Consider the following 19,077-nt stretch of genomic DNA (forward strand, 5'->3'; position numbering starts at 1 on the left):
CCTCACTCAAGTCCTCAGCTGTCAAAAACATGCAGGCCCTGCAGGAAGGACCTTATACACTGAATCAGTGTTATATTGGTGCCCTTTACACGTGGCGCTGGGGATTTATTTTCAGCCTGTTTCTTGCATCATAATTTATGCTGGTTCCTTCCCTAAGTTTGACAGGCAATCTGTATGCATCACAAGCACATCATTGTATTCCCTTCCCCTCCAAGGTGACACGTTTATGAAATGCAAAAAATGTCTGCTCCTCGTATGCTCAGGTGGGAGGGTGACATGCCCTTTGTTGTGGCCTGGGTTCCAAAAATGGCTCCGTAGAGCCTAGGATTCAGGTCAGCGCCTGGCTGAGTAACGATGATTGTCATTGTTCTGCAGCTGCTTTCCAAGCCTAAGTTCAGTGGTGTTGAAAAGATCAAGACCATCGGTAGCACATACATGGCAGCCACGGGTCTGAGTGCTGTATCCAGCCAGGAGCACGCCCAGGTAGGTACACACTTGTCAACTACCTAGTGATGCATGACTGTGTCCAGGAGTCATCCAGTAACCAGAACAGCTAGGCAGGGACCCAGACCTCTACTGTGTATATTACCCAAAGTTGACTGTTCATAGTCCCAGGAGAATAAAAAAGGAGTTCTGGAGACTTCTTAGAGTTCTCTGAACTCTGATTATGAAGAAAATATGAAACAATCAATAGTTGATGATACCAGGTAAATAGACATGTTTAAGGCTGAGTGCTCCAAAGTCTCTTACTCTGCACATTGTCCAGTTCTGGGTCTCTTTGTTAATTCCTATCTACTACAAAAAGAAGCTTCTCGGACGAGGGTTAAGAAATTCTCAGCCGCCGGGCGGTGGTGGCGCATGCCTTTAATCCCAGCACTTGGGAGGCAGAGCCAGGCGGATCTCTGTGAGTTCGAGGCCAGCCTGGGCTACCAAGTGAGTTCCAGGACAGGCGCAAAGCTACACAGAGAAACCCTGTCTCGAAAAACCAAAAAAAAAAAAAAAAAAAAAAAAAAAAAAAAAAAAAAAAAAAAAAAAGAAATTCTCAGCCTATGAGCATAGCAATATGTCATTACGAGTCATTTTATTGCTATGTTCCCTTAGCAGAATAATAGTAATAAGTTTTCCCCTAGACCTTTGAGTATTGTCAGTCAACCAAGAGTTGAGATTTCTCTCTTGCAGTGTTCTGTATCTGTGTTAACGTAGGCATATTTGTGTAACTTGTTGGTTACTAGAAGGGATCGATAAGTAAGATTCCCACCTTATCAGGAGAGTAGTCATCCTGAGTAGCACTCAGCATAGTTTTACATGCAGATTGCTCCTTGGCGGCTGTTGTTCAGAGGAACAGGACTCACCAGAACACAGTTTCCTGAAAGCAGGGGAATTCACGGGTGTGAAGGGCTGAGTCCCTCGTTCCCAGTCCACCCCTACCTCCATTGGAAGAACTGAGAGACAACCTGGGCCCTGATCAAACAAATCTTCCAGAAGTATCGGGGAGGTCTGCTCCCATCCTAACATTCATGAGTAAAGAATAGGAAGAGGGGTTCTGACTCAAGAGGTATCCTAGGGTTTCTTGTTTTTTTTTTAAGTAAATCTTTTTTTGTTTGTTTGTTTTTGTTTTTCAAGACAGAGTTTCTCTGTGTAGCTTCGCACCTCTCCTGGAACTCACTCTGTAGCCCAGGCTGGCCTCAAACTCACAGAGATCCTCCTGCCTCTGCCTCCTGAGTGCTGGGATTAAAAGCGTGTGCCACCACCGCCCGGCATATCCTAGGATTTCTGTCGCTGTGATGAAACACCATGACTAAAAGTAACTTAGGGAGGACATGGCTTATCTCACCTCAAAGTTTGTAACCCTTCCTCCAGGAACGGGGGAGCGGGGGGCAGTAGCTGATGCGCAGACAAAATGGAGTTCTGTTTACTGCTTACTTCGCCTGCCCACTTTCTTATACTATCCGGGACCACCTGCTCAGGGATGACACCATCCACAGTGGTCTGGATCTTCCCATATCAACCATCAGTCAAGGAAACGCCCCCACATACTTGTCTACAGGGCAATCTGATGGAGGCATCTTCTTAATTGAGAGTTCCTCTTCCCAGATGAAGAGTCCCATTGACAAAACAAAACTAGCCGGCTGTATTACTTTTCCATTGCTGTGAATAGACACTTTCTTTTCTTATAAAAGAAAGCATTCAACTAGGGGCTTGCTTACAGCTTTAGAAGGTAAGTCCATGACCATCATGGCAGAGAGCATGGCTACAGGCCAGCAGCCCTGGTGCTGGAGCAGGAGCTGAGAGCTTACATGTTTAAACAACAACCATGAGGCAGAGAAAGAAACCAACTGGATTGGCATGGACCTTTGAAACCTCAAAGCCTACCCTCATGTGTATTCTATCAAGGCCTTACTCCTAATCCTTCTCAAACATTTCCAACAACTGGGGACGGTGCATTCAAATATGACTTGCAGGGGCTGTTCTCATTCAAACCACCACACTAGCACTAGAGATAACTCTCAAATTATTCTGACTGGGTGGGTCATGTGTCCTCTACTTCAGTTGATTTCTTTCAGAGAATTATTCTAATGGCTGTACTAATTGATCAACGGGGAAAAGAAGGAAGAGAAGCAGGAAAAGAAACTGAATAAATTCCTACCCTTGGACTCTCAGTGGTAACCTCCCAAGCCAGCTTACAGCCTGAGGCAAAAGAAACAGTGTTGCCCTGTGCATGGTCTTGCGGAATTTTTAATAGTTTGTATCTTCCCACATAACAGTAATGTGTTGAAGTGAAAAATGTAAAGTAGGGGTTTTAAAATGTAACATTGCTTAAATGTAAGTATCTCATTTGTAACTAAAGCAGAACTCATTATAAGTTTTGACTTTCTGTTTTAATAGAAACAAACAGACTTTGTCAATGCCTTTAATGACCTGGAAAACCTTAGCTACTAAATGTAATGTGAAAATCCTAATGTGTGGACAGGCATTCTTCCTGTGCCTCAGGCACTAAGATGCCCAGCATAGCGCTGTCAGAACCCATCTGTCTTGGTCCTCATGGCCTGACACAACTGAGCACCACAGACGGAGGCCAGGAATCAAAAAACGGAGGTTTTGGATATCTGGTGAGGGCTGTCACAATCCAAAGATTAAATGACAAACTCTCTGGAACATTCCACAGATGGAGGAACAGGCAAAGAGCAGCCACAGACCTGACCAAGTTTGTAAAGAGGAGGGTAGGCATAGAGAAGGTTGCGGACCCGTGTCAAAAGAGGGCTTGTGGGCCTCTTGGCTGGCTGGCTGGAATCCTGTACAGCTGCCCCTAACACTGCCTCGCCCTCCACGCCTCTTCTGTTCTTGTCTGATGCTCCTCACCTGCTGTGTTCACGTCTGAGTATGAGCGCCATCAGGCATCTCTCTGCTCCTTGCTAGCCTCGGTCAATCACTCTCTGCTCAGAGCCCTGTCCCTCTGCCTTCATGAACTATATCCCTAAACACGTCCTCTTGTACCTGATCTGGATTCTGCCTTCTGAGCAGCACTGTAGTTTACCAGTTCAGCGTGCACAGAAAACAGCTGGCCTTCTGCATCTGTCTCCTTATGTATACACCGATAACCTTTCTTCGTAAGGCTCCTAGGAAGATGACATTTACTATTCAAAATATTTAATAGACTCCATGGTCTTCATGGGCAATAAAAGGGCTAATAATGGTATTTCAGACTCTGTTTCCCATAATGATGCCATTGTCCTCTCTGGTAGAGCTGAGATAAGAGCTCTTACAGCAAAAATGAAATATTATATGCCATCCTATCCATACAGGAAGTTTCTACCCAATACCAGCCATTTGTGATTATAAATTTTAATATCAGCAGGTCATACAAGGATGGCTTTCTGAAAAGCAGAGTTTATTGCATTTTGTGAGGTAAAATATGGCATTCTTGATAAATGTAAATACTAATGTTAGTTTTTTTCTAAAAAAAATGAATGCTATGCTCTAAAATGTGCTTAATACTGTTTCTAAAGTTACAAACAAAATATATTTATGTGACCAAATATTTAGTTTTCACAGCCAAACATTCAATTTGCAAAATATGTAGACTTTTTCAAGAATTAATTGGATTTTCTTAAATCCAAAAAGAAGCAAAATTACCTAAATTATGGCCGTTTGGAATGTGGCTTTTATTTAAAATTGGCTCGGCATTGTCTATTTGCAGAACTACATCCTTATCTACCCACCAATTACATGCAAAGGGGCCTGTCAGCACTCAGCCGGGCCAGGCTTTAGTACCAGCCTCTGCTCGGCTTTGTTTCTGTTTTTAAAATGGGATGGCGAATTCTTATTTTAAGCACTAAGACAATGTGACTAGAAGATTGCATCACCTTTAAGAACTGGCTGTAGTTTTCAAAAGAAGCAGGCGTTTGTCAAGAGAGCAAACACTACGAAGAACAGGCTTGAATTTCAGCCAGCCCCATCATTCCATGACTCGTGCCCTGATGACCAAATGTCCCCTGACGGAGTCTCTCAGTTCAGTCTCTCTGTTCAGATTGGGAGCTTGCACATCTCCATGGCCCTCAGTTTTACCCTTGTGACCTCAGACTCCTCCAAGCCCCATCCTTGCAAGCCATGTTGATTCCTTTCCCTTCTTTAACACCTCAACCTTCAGGAGCCAACTGGCAGTTCAGGGGTAATTTTCTTGACTTGCAGTGTTGCCTTTTTAAAGACCATTTCACTGAAGAGTGATCGGTCCCACCCACTGTCGTTTCTGATGACAGTGAACAGCAGGAGCAGAAGTACTTTGTTCTCCTGTGTGGCCCTCTGCTTCTCAGTACAGCCTCACTTGCTCTGCCTCTGACTGGCTCTGCAGGCCCCACTTTATCCCTAGTCAGTGACCCTCAGTATTATCACTGGTGGCAATTACTTGACCAATTTTAATCTCTTCCCCCACCAAAGATTCTACCAGGAACTTAAATCAAAGACAATGCACAAGGAAGAAAACTCATTTAATCTCATGCCTGTGACCTCCTGTTGTAATGAACGATGGCTCCGGCTTTGATTCATAATTAGGAATAGCTCAACACCTCCTGCTCACATTTCCAGGGTGCAGACCAACCATCACTGTGGGGAAGTCAAGGTGGTCACATTGCACCCACAATCAACAGCAGAGAGCAGTGAATTCATACATGCATGCTAACATTCCTCATGCTTTCTCCACTCTTGTACAGTCCAGAATGCCCTTCCCAGGGAATGACACCCCCCACAGTGGACAGGTTTTCCTGATAACCAAGACAGTCCCCTTTAGACCAACCTAATATGGACAATCCCCCATCGAGACTCCCTTCCTGATTTTAGATTGTGTCAAGTTGGCAGTTATAACTGACCATCACATTGTTTACCCCAAGTATTTGTCACCGTGTTGGAAAGGTAACACTTCTACAGATTCCTCCTTGGTGTTGCTCTCCTCAGGTGAGGTGATGGGCTCCTCTCCACTATCACTAAGGAAGCTAGACAAACCCTAACTAAACTCCAGGGATGCATGCTGAGTATATCACCTGTATCAGTGCGTATATCCTTTCACTTCCTTTTTAAATTATTTTAATTAAAATATAACATGATTTCTCCCTTCCCTTTCCCTCTCCATTACTCCCCATATTATCCACTTACACCCTCTCAAATTCATGGCCATGTTTTTCTTTAATTATTACTGTTACATAAACACACACATACACACACACACACACACACACACACACACACACATAAATTTTTAAATATAACCTGCTGAGTCTGTTTAGTGTTGCTTGCATTCATATGATTTCAGAGCTGACCACTCATATTGGAGAACCAGTTAGGGTCCTCATCCTGTGGAGGACTAATTCCTCCTCTCAGAAGTCATTGGTTGCCTGTATTTCTTTGTTTAGGGGTGAGGCCCCATGAGATTTCCCCTCCCACATTCGCATGTCTTGGGTGATGTCATTGTTCAGGTCTCATTGAAGCAGCTATATTGTCAAGGTGTCTTGGTCAAAACTTCCCTGTCATTTCTAGGAAGTACAACCTCAAAGTGACTTCTTGGCCACAGTATTTCCTTCCCATCTTCTTCGATGGTCCCTGAGTCTTCTGTGCGGATGTTGTGTTGTAGATGCATCCACTGGACTGGGCACCACAGGGTCAGCTCTTTTCTGTATTTTGATCAGTTGTAGTTTTCTGTGATGATCTCTACCACAAAGAGAAGTTCCTTTGATGAGAGGTGACAGCCACTCATAGCTATGGATATAAGGATGACTGTAATGCAGTTAGGAATTATTCTGGTCTAGTGATGTTATGGTCATAAGTTGTCCCCTAAGATCCATGACATCACTAGCCATCGATAGTTGGCTGAGCTCCCAGTACTAGGCATGATTTCCAATCTGTCATGTGTCCAATTAGACAGCTGTTTCATCTTAACTGAAACCCTATGAGATGCTTAGGTTTTTGTCTTACTTTATAAGTGAGAAAAATCAAAGCTCAGAGAAGTTAAGTGACTCACCCAGAAATTACATATCCGGTGACTGGAGAACCTGGAGTTGAGTCTGCTTTGGTCTGACTCAGACGGTATTCACAGAGCATCTTCTCCTGCAAAAGCTGGGGTAGCAGCACACAGCGCTCTCTGCTCACTGGGGAGGTAGATAGATGTCACCGCAGAACACTGAGAGGTAGGGTCAGACTTCCTGAGAACACCAAGTAGAAAGCAATTCCTCCTTAGGTAACATCCTGAGGCCCCGCAAAACCAAGGAAGTTGGAATCTGATCACCAGAAGTCTCCAAACATAGAACATAGTTGCACAGCAAGTGACTGATGGGGAAGAGGGAGGGGGGTCATTTTAAGTCACTTGCATATTTAAAATCTCGGTAGGCATGGCTTTTCAGTGTCCCTTGTTAGTGACATTTCCAAAACATCCAGCTTAAAATATGTGCTCCAGAAACCAAATGTGTCTTCTCTGGGTAGCTAGGCGTTGGGAAGCTAGTTCAGTATCTGGAGGTATCTGAGAGAAATTATTTGAGTCATAGGAGAAATGGCTCCTTCATCCTGCCATCAAGTATGTATCAAGGGCTCAGTTATCAAGAGCTTTCAGAAAGAATTGATTTCTTTCTCCAGACAGCATACATTTTTTCCTAGGTTTCGATGAGCCCACATGAGCTGTTGATATTGGGTTTGAACCCTACTTCCAGAACTCAACTTGCCTTACTACTGAGGTCGCTTAAAACCTCCAGCTTTCCCCAATGCATGAGAACATATCAAGGACTGGATGTGGGATGAAAGATGTGTGCTGTACCTTGATTCAGGAGAACACAATCCATTTCTTTAAGAAAACAAAACAATAACAACAACCAAAAACTTTGTCCTCCTCAGTAGAAAGCTTTGGTTTTAACACTGGAGATCTTGCTTGTGGAGTCCATGATATGTTGTCCTGTTAAAAGGCAAAGTGTGTTCACCTCATGACACAAGCTTTGACCCCTAGTTCCTCGTGAGCCATGGAGACAAATGTATTAGCAATCTTTGCTATAGAATCTCACTGTACTTAAAAAATAGCATCATGGGCTGGTGACGTAGCTCATCAGGTGAAAGTCCTTCTGCAAGCCTGGCCGCATGGGTTCAATCGCCAGAATTTGTATAAACGTGGAAGGAAAGGACCAACTCCATTAAGTTCTCCACACGTTCTCCTACATGCACATCATACACAGATGATGATGAGGATGGAGATGAGGATAATGAGGAGGAGGAGGAGGAGGAGGAGGAGGAGGAAGAAAAACACTACATTGTCACCAAGTTAACTGACAAGCTATTTCTTGGGTCCAATTGACACTGTTTGATTATTCTTTCAGAATTGTTTATAAGGATTTATGGTGGTTCTGGCTGGCTTTGTATCAACTTGGCATAGACAGGAGGGAGCAATTGAGAAAATGCCTCTATAGGTTTTGGCTGTAAGACATTTCTTAATTAGTGATTAATGGGGGGAGGGCCCAGGCCACTGTGGCTGGTGCCATTTTTGGGCTGGTGGTCCTGGGTGCTATGAGAAAGCAGGCTGAACAAGCCCATAAGTAGCACCCCTCCACGGTCTCTGCATCAGCTTCTGCCTCCAGGTTCCTGGCCTGTTTGACTCCCCAATTTGCTGTGGTCATGGTGTTTCATCACAGCAACAGTATCCCCAACTAAGACAATGGTGATAGTATTGTTTCATTTGTGTGTTTTTTCTAGAATAATTTTCAGCTGAGGAACTGAAATCTTTCTTAATTGTAAACTTAAACCCTCTTGTCCATTCACATTTATAACATTGACTATGGTCATTCTCAACTTAGAATAATCCTCACTCTGGCCCACCACCCCTTCCCCCAGGAGACATTTGCCAATATCCAGAGACAGTTTTTTTTTGGTCATTTCAACTAGCGGTAGAGAATGCCATAAGCATCAGTGGGTAGAGGCAGCAATAGAAACAAACACTGTGTGGTGCCCAGGAAGCCCCAAAACAAGGGGTCCTTCAGCCCAATCAACAGAGCCCAGATATTTATGATATTTTGTTTGTGTTCTGACAAACAAAGCTGGCCTGAAGGTCAGAGGGCGGAGCCAGCCACTAGTTAGCCATAGAGGCCAGGCAGTGGTGACACACACCTTTAGTCCCAGCACTAGAGAGGAGGAAGCAGGAAGATCAGGAGTTCAAGGCCATCCTGAGCTACACGAGATTGAACCAGTCTAAAAGAGAAACAGAGCCAGGCGGTGGTGGTGCAGGCCTTTAATCGCAGCACTAGGGAGGTGGAGACAGGAATATAAGGCTGGTTGAGACAGGCTCTCCCCCCACATTCGGTCTGAGAATTCATAGAGGTAAGAAGTCTCTGGTGGCTGCTGCTCTGCTTTTCTGATCTTTCAGCTTTCACCCTGGGTATCTGACTCCAGGTTTCTGTTGATAAGACTAATCAGGATCATGCTTCACCCAGGTGAGAGCCTGCTTTACTGAGGCACCTCTCCATTTTTCCAAGTTGAACTGCTGTGCTGATTCATCAAATCACCCTCTTGTCATGGTCCTCCCTCTGGTGGCTACACCCTTGGTGATCTCCACTCCATTGGCTCGGATGCTGGTTTATGTTTCCTGTTTCTGTGTTCTTCTCCCTCACTCCCCTAGAACCTCTGAGAGTCAGTTCATTTCCCTCATCCATGGAGAGAGACCCAAGGCCATGTTATGTATGATATAGAGAGTGATCTGCCATAGTGATGGTTTGGGTTTTTAAATAAGTGACTTTATTAAATATACAGCAAGAAAAAGTAAAAAATAGATGTGACTTCTTATGAAGTGTTTCATAAAACACTTAGGAGTGAGTGAAGGCAGGAGGCCTCATGTTAGTCTGCATGGGCTCCTAACAGACACCACAGACTGGTGGATGTGTATGCTTGCTGCCTTATTCTGGAGCTGGAAGTTCAAAATCAAGGTGTTGCTGAGGCTACTTTCTCCTGAGGCTTCTGTCCTGGGCTTGTAGGTGGTGGATTCTTTCTGAGTCGTCACATGGCTGCCCCTCTGTGTGCCTCTGATGTCAATCTACTCTTACAGGAGTGTCCATCCTGTAGGTTAAGGCTTAATCTAGTAACCTTGCTGAATGGCTTGCTTAAAGGTTTATTTCCAAAGATAAGAAGTCACATTCTGAAGGGCTGAGGTTAGGACTCCCACCCAAGACTCAGCCCACAGCATGCCCACCTCAAGTCCTGAACACACAAAAGTAAGGAGCATATTACCGAGGCTGGAGAAAGCTGCTGTGGGATGGCAGCTGCCATCAGGGAAGGGTGGGTGTACTCGTGATGATGAGAACAGACCTCTGTCATCTCATCAAAGTAGCCCTTCTCATCTTCCAGCAGCTCCCAGTGGTCATTCCCAGCTGGGAACCAGAGGAAGGCAAGGAGGGAGGAGCCCTTGGCTGAGCCAGACTGGATAAGGTTGGGTATGTGGACAATGAGGAGACAGCGATCTTCAAAGCCTGCTGCTACTAGTACCTAGTGGATAGGGCAATGCAGAACTGAGGTGGACAGTGTCTCTCAGCCATGGTACCTTCTCCTGAAGGTGCCTGGGATGCTGGGACAATGGGTTCCAGAAGTTCCTGTCATGCTTTGCCCCCAACAGTGGACTCAGGTACAATATTTCCTTGAGATGAGATTTAATTTTTCTGCCGTGCCTCATAAAGATGTGAGTCCCCACTTCGGGATGGGTCCCAGCTCATGGCTGAGTGATGACATCGTTCTGTGGTTCTAACCCTGTCTGGATGACTTTGCTCTCTTCCAGGAGCCTGAGCGTCAGTATATGCACATAGGCACCATGGTGGAGTTTGCGTACGCCCTAGTGGGGAAGCTGGATGCCATCAACAAACACTCCTTCAACGACTTCAAACTGCGAGTGGGTATGTTGTGCAAAGTGATCTGAGCAACCGCAAAGGCCTGGCATAAGGAATAAAACTCCAGGAATCAGTGGGGACGCTGGTCCTGGTCAAGCTGAACACTCACAAATGCATTAGCACAGTGAGGCTGGCTGCATATGGAAGGGTCTGGGGAGGCTATGAGGATCAGAATCGCTTGTGTCGTTTGAAAAGAGACATTCCCTGTGGCTGAACTCAAGGTGGGTCAGGTGGAGTTGGAGCTGAATCTTAGTCCCCAGAGCTTCCAGCCAGCCAGATGAGGGTTTATCCAGCACAGCGATGTCATTGAATGGTGCATCTTAGTACCGAGGGTGGTGGCATGTCCATAGGATTCCAGCACTGAGGGTTAGATGCAGGAGGAGTCAAGCATGAGGTTCAAGACCATCCTCGGCAGCTACATAGCAATTCAAGGACAGCCTAAGCTACATGGGACTCTGTCTCAAAAAAAAAAAAAAAAAAAAAAAAACCCGAATAAAGTATACATGTTAGAATTACTGAATTCCAGTCCTGCGTTCATAGGGTCACAGTCTTCAAGAACACAAAATGTGTGTCCCGGGTAGTTTTTTCAGTTTTCTTCAGTCTTGGGGAAATTTTTAGAAGTTAAAAAAAAAATCATAACTTCTAATTGACTGAGGGAAAAAAAAACTTCTTGGTTTCTGAAATTTTTTTTAACAAACTTTAAGTTGATATTTAGCATGTTCCACGATGACTTGCCTTTTCCCAAGTCTTACTTTTAAAAATCAGTGTTTGCAGCCATTACCTTAGCACGCAGCTGGCCCGTAATATATGCGCGGCGTCTGCAGGAATCCATGATTCGTAAGAACTTCTCTGCTTTCTTGGCAACACATTTTGCTTCTTCCGTTCGTCCACAGACAAGCAGTTCTGGTGTCAAGATCCATCTGTGTGCTTTATAACTTTTCTTTGAATTTAGATTTCTACTTTTGGAGGGGGGACGGTATCTGGATATGTGAAGCTATTTTCTTCCTTCTCTGTACATGTGACCTGAATTTTAAAAACTCCTGATGGCAAATGAGATGCTTGTCTCTACGCATACTGTTCGCTGTCAGCATCTGAGCAGGTCTCCCCTTACACTGTGTCACTTCTGTATGGGTGAGCCTTTATCTGGACTCTGCAAACGCTAGAGTCGGGGCAAAGGGACCAGGACACTGTCCTGCCAGCCAACAGTCCACACCAAACATGTCTCTTGAACCCTAGGCCAAAGCCTTCTTTATAGATATTCCTGACAGCCTGGAAAATGATGTCCTCAACCATTGATGCTACTGCTCTGGGCTATAACAAAATCCCTGAATACTTTTATAAAGATGTAAGGTTTCTGCAGCTCACAGTTTTGCAGGCTGATAGTGCAGGATCAGGGGCTACCCATCCATGTGGCCCATCGTGAGGGTCTCATGGTTACATCACAGCATGAGGCAATGACATCATGGTAGTTGTATATGTAAGAGAGATCACATGGCAAATCAGAAAGCCAAAGAGAGACTGGAGGATTGGGCTTACCCTTTGCAATAGCCCACACTCATGACATATTCACTAAGTCTGTCCCCTTAAGGTCCCACCACCTTAACATCACCACCTCAACACCGAGCTTTCTACATGACAGAGTAACTTTTCCAAACATACATGAACAAAAATAACCCAGCCATGTGACATGGGAAACAGGATGATTCTGTGTCTCTCACAAGTGCTACATCCAGAGTGGTCTCAGTGGTGAAAAGGACAAGGTGGTAGATTAGAGACACTGTGAGCTTTTCTGCATCTTCACAAATCTGGAAAAAAAGCAGCAGGTTCATGGCTATAGCAAGATGTGGCTCACACAGGAAGGCCAGGAGGGCCACAGTAAACACCAGGCAGCTACAGACTAGGTGAAATCCACAGATAATGAACTTCGGGATCACAAAAGAACCAGCCAATCCTAACACAGATCTTTGAGCACAATGGCCAGGAAGAGAGTGTCTACCCCCTTGGAGCCTTGAGGAAGAGAAGCAGAAGCTCAGGGAAATGCACAGGAGCAGAAGCTGAGCTCCACAGAAACAGCATTAGACCACAGCCTGCATGCTGAGCTAAAGCACAGAAGTCAGGCAGGACCTTGGTCTTTCCTGCGCTTGCTCACTGGTGTAGTGAAGCGAAGCCATCCTGGCCCATGCTTTGCAGCCAAGTATCTCCATGGGCAGAGGAGAAAACCCTGCACTGTTGTGTCTTCTAGCCACACGGGCCTCCCTTCTTCCACTGATAAAGCTAGAAATCACCCAGTAAACCAGTGTGGACTGGTGAGGGGAGTGAGGATATGATTTGAGACCAGTTGGTGCAGATTAGTCTTGGGAAAAGTAATTATTGGTCTAGATGGAAACTTTCTGGATTATTTTCAGCAGTGAATGACCTCCCTCAATGGGTATTTGTTGAATTCCTTTCTTTTGATTATTGGATAACTTACATCTCTCCATTCAACATACACATCAACCCGATGGTCTCTTAACCTGAGTTTCACTTGCTTTTGAATCACCTTACCCATGTCCTCAGGCTCCCCTAACAGGTGTTCCTTGACTAACTCAGCACAGAATACTATCAAATGGCAGTTCACAGCTGAAACATAGAATAAAATTACCACAAAAAACAATGGTTCCAGCAAGAGCTAGATACACTATAGATGTAGCTTCTTCTGCATGACATGCCATAGAATCAAAATCCTAAATCATGTATACTCGTCTTACACCAAGTATAAATAACCTTTTGCTAGACATAACCAGTTCAGGCCCCGCCCATCCTCAAGAGCTGCTGTCCAAGCAGAAGTCTACGACAGCCAGAAGAAACGCTGATAGATGAGAGATAATATCTCAGGTCAGATACTATCTGACCTAACTCCTGGATGCTCTGACCCTTGTGACAGAGATAGATGTATTATTTGAGCTGTAGAAGCAAGTTTCATTGAATACACCACGAAAGCAAAGAGGAATTATTTCTCACCTCTCGTATCTGCAGGATTTAATGGACTAGTGTTCGGGTTTTGTTTCTGAGCCTAGATTCCCACTGCAAAAATCTATCACTAAAAATCCATCAGTAGGCAGGTCTGTAGTCAGAAATGATATCTCTCAAAAATGGTGAGGGTGTTGGATGCAGGAGAAAATGTAAGTGAGTGATCATAGAATCCTAGTAGCTGTTCCAATGCCCTCCCCTGCTCCACCCAAACACTTACGGGTCTGTGTGTTTGAACTGAGTTTCCTAGCAAGAAGTCAGCCAATACCTTCAAGTGCACTGAGAAGATTACAGGGCTCCTGTCAGTTACAGACATTGGTCTGACTCTTGACCCACTGGCTTCTGATAGTAGGTGCCATGGGCATGGTCCACCCCTAGCCAAGACACACTCTGACCCCAATCAAGCAGTAGCCAGGGTTTATTATTGCAGCTGATCAAAAAGGGACCACAGTAGAATCACTGTCACTTTCACTGATAGTGGTGTCTAAGGATGCCTTATTATCTGGGGAAGTAATGCATAAAGCCCATATACTCCAAGATTCCCACAAATCCTTTGTGCCTCAGCAAGGACTGGGCCAGCTGGATCAGAAAAAGAACACTATGAAATTCTCCACAACCTTTGTGTTTTGTCTTCTTAGATACTCAGTTAGAGGGGAGTCTTCCACCCAAGCAGAATGAAATTCCTCACTCTGATGAGCAAAGAAACCAAGGGCTTAGCTTCAACAGAACCAGAACCCAAATGGCTTGGAGATCGGCCATTTGTGTCACTTCCTCGCCTAGGACAACCTTAGCAGCCCTGCTCTCCTACAGTCTCAGAGTTCACAGAATCCCATCTACTTCTAAATGCCAGTATACATATACATACAAACAAACATACATACATATATACATGCACATATATATATATATATATATATATATATATATATATATATCCAGTTGTATATACTAAGCTTCAATAATTTTTTTAAATCCCCAAATTTGAGTTCTAGAAGTAGTGCCAATGAAGAGAATCCACTGGAAAAGAGTATAGCAAAATAAATCACTGTCAAGAAGCAAAGAGCCCATGTGGGTAAAAACCACACGCACAGGAAACTTGTGGTAGAGACAAAAGAGATGTGTTGTTAGGGGCTCCAGAAGCCACACCTGGCTTACACTCTGCCTTCTGCCTCTATCATGGCACCTGCTTCTACTTCCTCACCCACAAAACAGCAATGATAGTGGCCTGACCCACCTGCTAGGGTTGTCATGACAGCTGGAGGAGAGTTTATGTGTGGGAAGCACTCAGGGTGTCTCCTGGAAGCAGCAGATGCTGCATCAGTGTGGCTCTGGTGGCCACTGTGCTTGTCATGTTGGCAAAAGGGTGGTAAGGTACACTGAGTTCATCCACTCAGGATACACAGTTAAAAATGTGAGTATTTGGAAATTAACATTAACTCTATTGGGCATGGTAGCTCACACCTTTAATACAAGAACTTGACAGGAGAATTTGAAATTTGAAGTCAGACTGAACTACAAGACAAGATCCGGTCTCCAAAAGAAAACAAAAAACAAGACAAAACTCACATTAATTAGGAACTTTGGAAGAGTCCTGTGATGGCCTCTCACCTAAGATTGTTTTGAATCATGAAGAAAAACAATTTGTCGTGATGCTTAGTTCTTTGAGGCATGCCCTTTTATAACAGAGGAGGGACAACATCATTGCAGACACAGGTGGAGATCTAAAAGGAACCCTAACGGACACAGGCACTATAGCATCTTGAGATGGTGAAGGGGGAGCTGCTCTGAACTCTGATGTGTAGAGTCCATGGGCTTGGTTAAGATCTGTTTAATAATGATGTCTCAAGCATGTTTTGGAAAGCTTTCTAACTTAGGACACTTGCTGCAATCAGAATCCTGCTAACCTAGCTTTGACATATCACAGGTATCAATCATGGACCCGTAATAGCCGGTGTCATAGGAGCTCAGAAGCCACAATACGACATCTGGGGCAACACTGTCAATGTTGCCAGCAGGATGGACAGCACCGGGGTCCTGGACAAAATACAGGTAATCAGTCTCTTCTCAGCCACCCTTGGTTCTCTTGGGAACTGTCAATGAGTATAATAATCATAAATTAAAACAAAAATTTAGATAGGTAAACTTTGAGTTCACTTAAACCCTTTATAGGAAAAATGTTAGTTTTTGCATCAACAGTTAGGAATGACACCAACCAGATTCTCATGATGCGATGACCGTGGGCCTTACAAAGACTGTCCTCTGACCAGAGGTGACCTGCATGGCAGGGTGGTGGCCCAGAGCCATGGGTGCCTGAGAGCCGTCACACACATGAAGACTTTGTAGGGAGGTCTGCAGCTCAAAGCTCAGTTAACCCTGACTTCCTGGAAGAGAGTGTAGAGTTAGAAACAATAAAGAAAGAAAGATGAAGACTGGGAGGTGGGAAGAGGTGAGAGCAGGATTGACATGAAAGGACCGGATGAAACCAGCCTAGCATGGTATTCCAAGAGCTCTAAAGGACCCCAGATCTCTACAATCCACCCAAGGGAGAGAAAGACAACATCTAGCAAATTAAAGGAACAACTGGAAAAAATAAAATCATTTCATGTTAATATTCCCGCTGCTCATTAAATCAATTTCAGACATGGTTAAAGTAACTCTAATTAGAAGAGCACTAATCATATTCTAGGGGGAAAAAAGAGTATAAATTGCTGAAAGATAATGAGGGGGGGGAAACCTGTTATAGGAAATGTGATGAGATTTCTCCAGTTCTATAGCTGAGCAGCAGTCAGTGTGGGGTGGAAGGACAACCCAGTCAAGACAGAGAGCACAAAGATGGAGTGGAGGCTTTCGAGAAGGCGGGCGTGTCGCCTAGAGCTGGCATTTTAGCTCATTCAATTCCTGGCTCTGCTCATGTGCTGAGCTATGGCTGGAGCAGGGAACACGTTTGTCACCAAGCGCCCTCACACTGTGGAACAGCGTCGCTCGGGAGACAACAAGCCCACAGTGGTCATCACAGCTCTGTGGCCCCGGGTATGACAGTATCAGGAAAGAAGACATGTTTTGAACCATGATGACTTTGGCAGGATGGAAAGTGAGCAGACAGATCAGAAAGGGAAGCTGATTCAAGGTCACTTTCAAACACTGTTTGGGGGTGCTGATCCCAAGTCCAGTTCCTAAATGATTTGAACGTTGCCTCGGCAATGGAAGGCTGAGATTGGGATACTACAGTAGCTTCGGGCTCTAGATGCTTTGGACCTTTCCCAAGCAACACCAGAAATGTTTGAATGATGACAGACAAAGGTTAAGAACTTTGTTCTACATTCTAGCCTTGTGTGGGGACCTTGGTCCCAAGTTACCCAAAAAGAGACAGGAGGGGTTGTTAGTCCTTTGATGAGATTGTGGGCTCTTCCATCTCAGAAGACCCTCAGAGCAGGTGCTTGCAACCACCTGCAGAGAGCATGGTGGTGCTGGCCTGCCTGATCTACCCCATACCTTCCACTTCTTCTCTTTATCCCCACTTTGGTGTTGGCCTTTGTGAAAATGGGCAATGTCCGCAAGACAGAGGCAGTGGAGAAAAGGTATGGAGTCACTGAGGGGAGAGAAGGAAAGGTAGGTGTGGGCATGGATAGAGAGTGGCCCACAGAGGAGGAAGACATCCTTTGTTGTTTTTGGAAGAAAATTAATGGCACAGGCCTGTGCAGAAGGGAACACAGGGGGATGCTGTCCATTCTAATATTTGAAATAAGGAAGATCTAAGAAACAGTAGAATAACAACAAAGCAAGACAAGGCTGCCTCTCTATATATTTTTATTTTTTAATTATATATGTGTGAATATGTGGGATGGGGGTGGGGCGATGTGGATATGACCTTGTAAGTGAAAGTGCCAGCAGAGGCCAGAGATGCCTGATTCCCCTGCACCTGGAGTTACAGGTGATTGTGAGGCACGTGATGTGGGATGCTGGGAATCAAAGCTGTGTTCTGTAAGAGCAGCGTGTGCTCTTAACTGTGGAGCAATCTCTTCAGCCCTGGCATTATGTTAACCTACATCCTTTTACACCTTTACACAATGTCTGTAGAATGAGAAGTGTGTTCCCAAGGTTTAAATGCAGGTTTAAATGTATTTATAGCAAAATTACAGTTAGTTTTGTGCCATGATAGGGAAATTTGTTTAAATTGTACATGGAAAATATCTTCTTTATTCCCATCGTCAACCCCGTGTCCAAATCACTTTGTGTCTTTTTGATTAAACTATAGTACAGTTTTATTTTACATATTTTATACTAGAGAAAGCCTCTCTGAAGCCTTCCATCACAGTAGCATGTCACACCACAATTACTGTTTGTCCCTCACAGAGAGATAGAGAGATTTCCTCAAGAGTTGGGACCCCCTACGCCTTATGGTTCTTACTTGCCTTCTTCAGAATTTGTTTCACTCCTAGAGATTAGTGAGAACCTTCTGTCTTCAAATGATCCAACTAGTGAGCCGATCACCAGTCCCCAGAATGCATGTGCCTGCTCAAGCATAGTGTCCAGCATCTGAGATGAGGTGCTAAGCTCCCCGGCTGACAAAGAAGTGTGTACACACATGAATGTGTGTCTGTGTGTTTGCATGTGTGTGTGTGTGTGTGTGTGTGGTGTTCTTGTGCATGTGTGCTTCTGTGTATGTGCACACATGTGTATTTGTGCAAGTTTGCATCTGCATGTGTGTGTGTTTGCATATGTATGCATTCACACATGTTTTAAATGTGTGTATGTGTATGCATACATGTGCATATGGGCTTGCATGTATGTGTATATGTGTGTCTAACATGAGTCTGTATGTGTGTGTGTGTGATTGCATGTGTGTGCATCCATCTGTGTTTTTCATGAGTGTGTGTCCATACATGAGCATATTCGTGTTCAGCTTCCCCTACCTCATTCTCAAAATAAGTGGTCTCACATCTCATCCCACCTATGTCTTGTTATGAAGGATAATTCCAGCTACATGCCAAATTTGCATGAAAATCACTAGACATACGTAGTAGGCATTTTTGTGTTTGTCCCTTGGAAGATTTGATAACTCCCCATGCTGTGTGCCTCAGCTGGGATAAGGTCCTCAAATGACCCTGCCTGCTAGAATTTTATAGTATTGCCTTGCATGTGCAAAGCCTTAGATTTGAACTCAGCACTGCCAGAAAAGAAAGAAAAACATTCTTCTGTCATCAAGAAGAGGGTTTTTATTCACCCTGTTCTCACTTGCCTGCCTGGCATAGCATTCCATCCTGTTCAGCCCAACCTGAGTCTATTTCCATGGCCATTCTGAAGGATATAGCTTTGACTTTGGTGTGTAATGAATGGAGCAAATACTGCGTTTCAGGGCTCCCCTCCTTTCCCTTGATTCAATCAGTCAGACGCTAGTTCTTGTCAATTGAGCAACAGTCCAACGGAGAGAGAGGTAAAGAAGGGAGGTGATGAGATGACAAAACCAAGTCCTCCAGCTGGCCACGGCCACGGCAACAGAGGCAGCTGGCCACGCTCACAAGACCCAAGTCAACCTTTGCTCATGTCACACCCCCTCTTCCTGGAAGGCTGAGACTGACTCCTCTGACGGGGGCTGGGGCTGGTCACCAAAAGAGGAGTGGTCCAATATCTGAGCAGCAGAGTCCAGCTGTGCTTCCATACCACCAAGGCTTCTGGT

The 19,077-nt window shown here is 44.7% G+C and overlaps 1 protein-coding gene across 2 annotated transcripts in view; it reads left to right on the forward strand.

Moving 5' to 3' along the window:
* Adcy2 (adenylate cyclase 2) overlaps positions 1–19,077 on the forward strand; it is a 382,099-nt gene that overhangs the window by 360,301 nt on the left and 2,721 nt on the right. For both annotated transcript variants that reach the window (XM_052742939.1, XM_052742940.1), the window contains 3 exons: positions 376–483; positions 10,283–10,397; positions 15,325–15,449. In XM_052742939.1, coding sequence (XP_052598899.1) covers positions 376–483; positions 10,283–10,397; positions 15,325–15,449 — 348 coding nt within the window. The remainder of the gene's footprint in view (positions 1–375; positions 484–10,282; positions 10,398–15,324; positions 15,450–19,077) is intronic.

Source organism: Peromyscus californicus, unplaced genomic scaffold (assembly GCF_007827085.1).
Source record: "Peromyscus californicus insignis strain IS unplaced genomic scaffold, ASM782708v3 Scaffold_18__1_contigs__length_77618521, whole genome shotgun sequence".
Taxonomy (NCBI): Eukaryota; Metazoa; Chordata; class Mammalia; order Rodentia; family Cricetidae; genus Peromyscus; species Peromyscus californicus.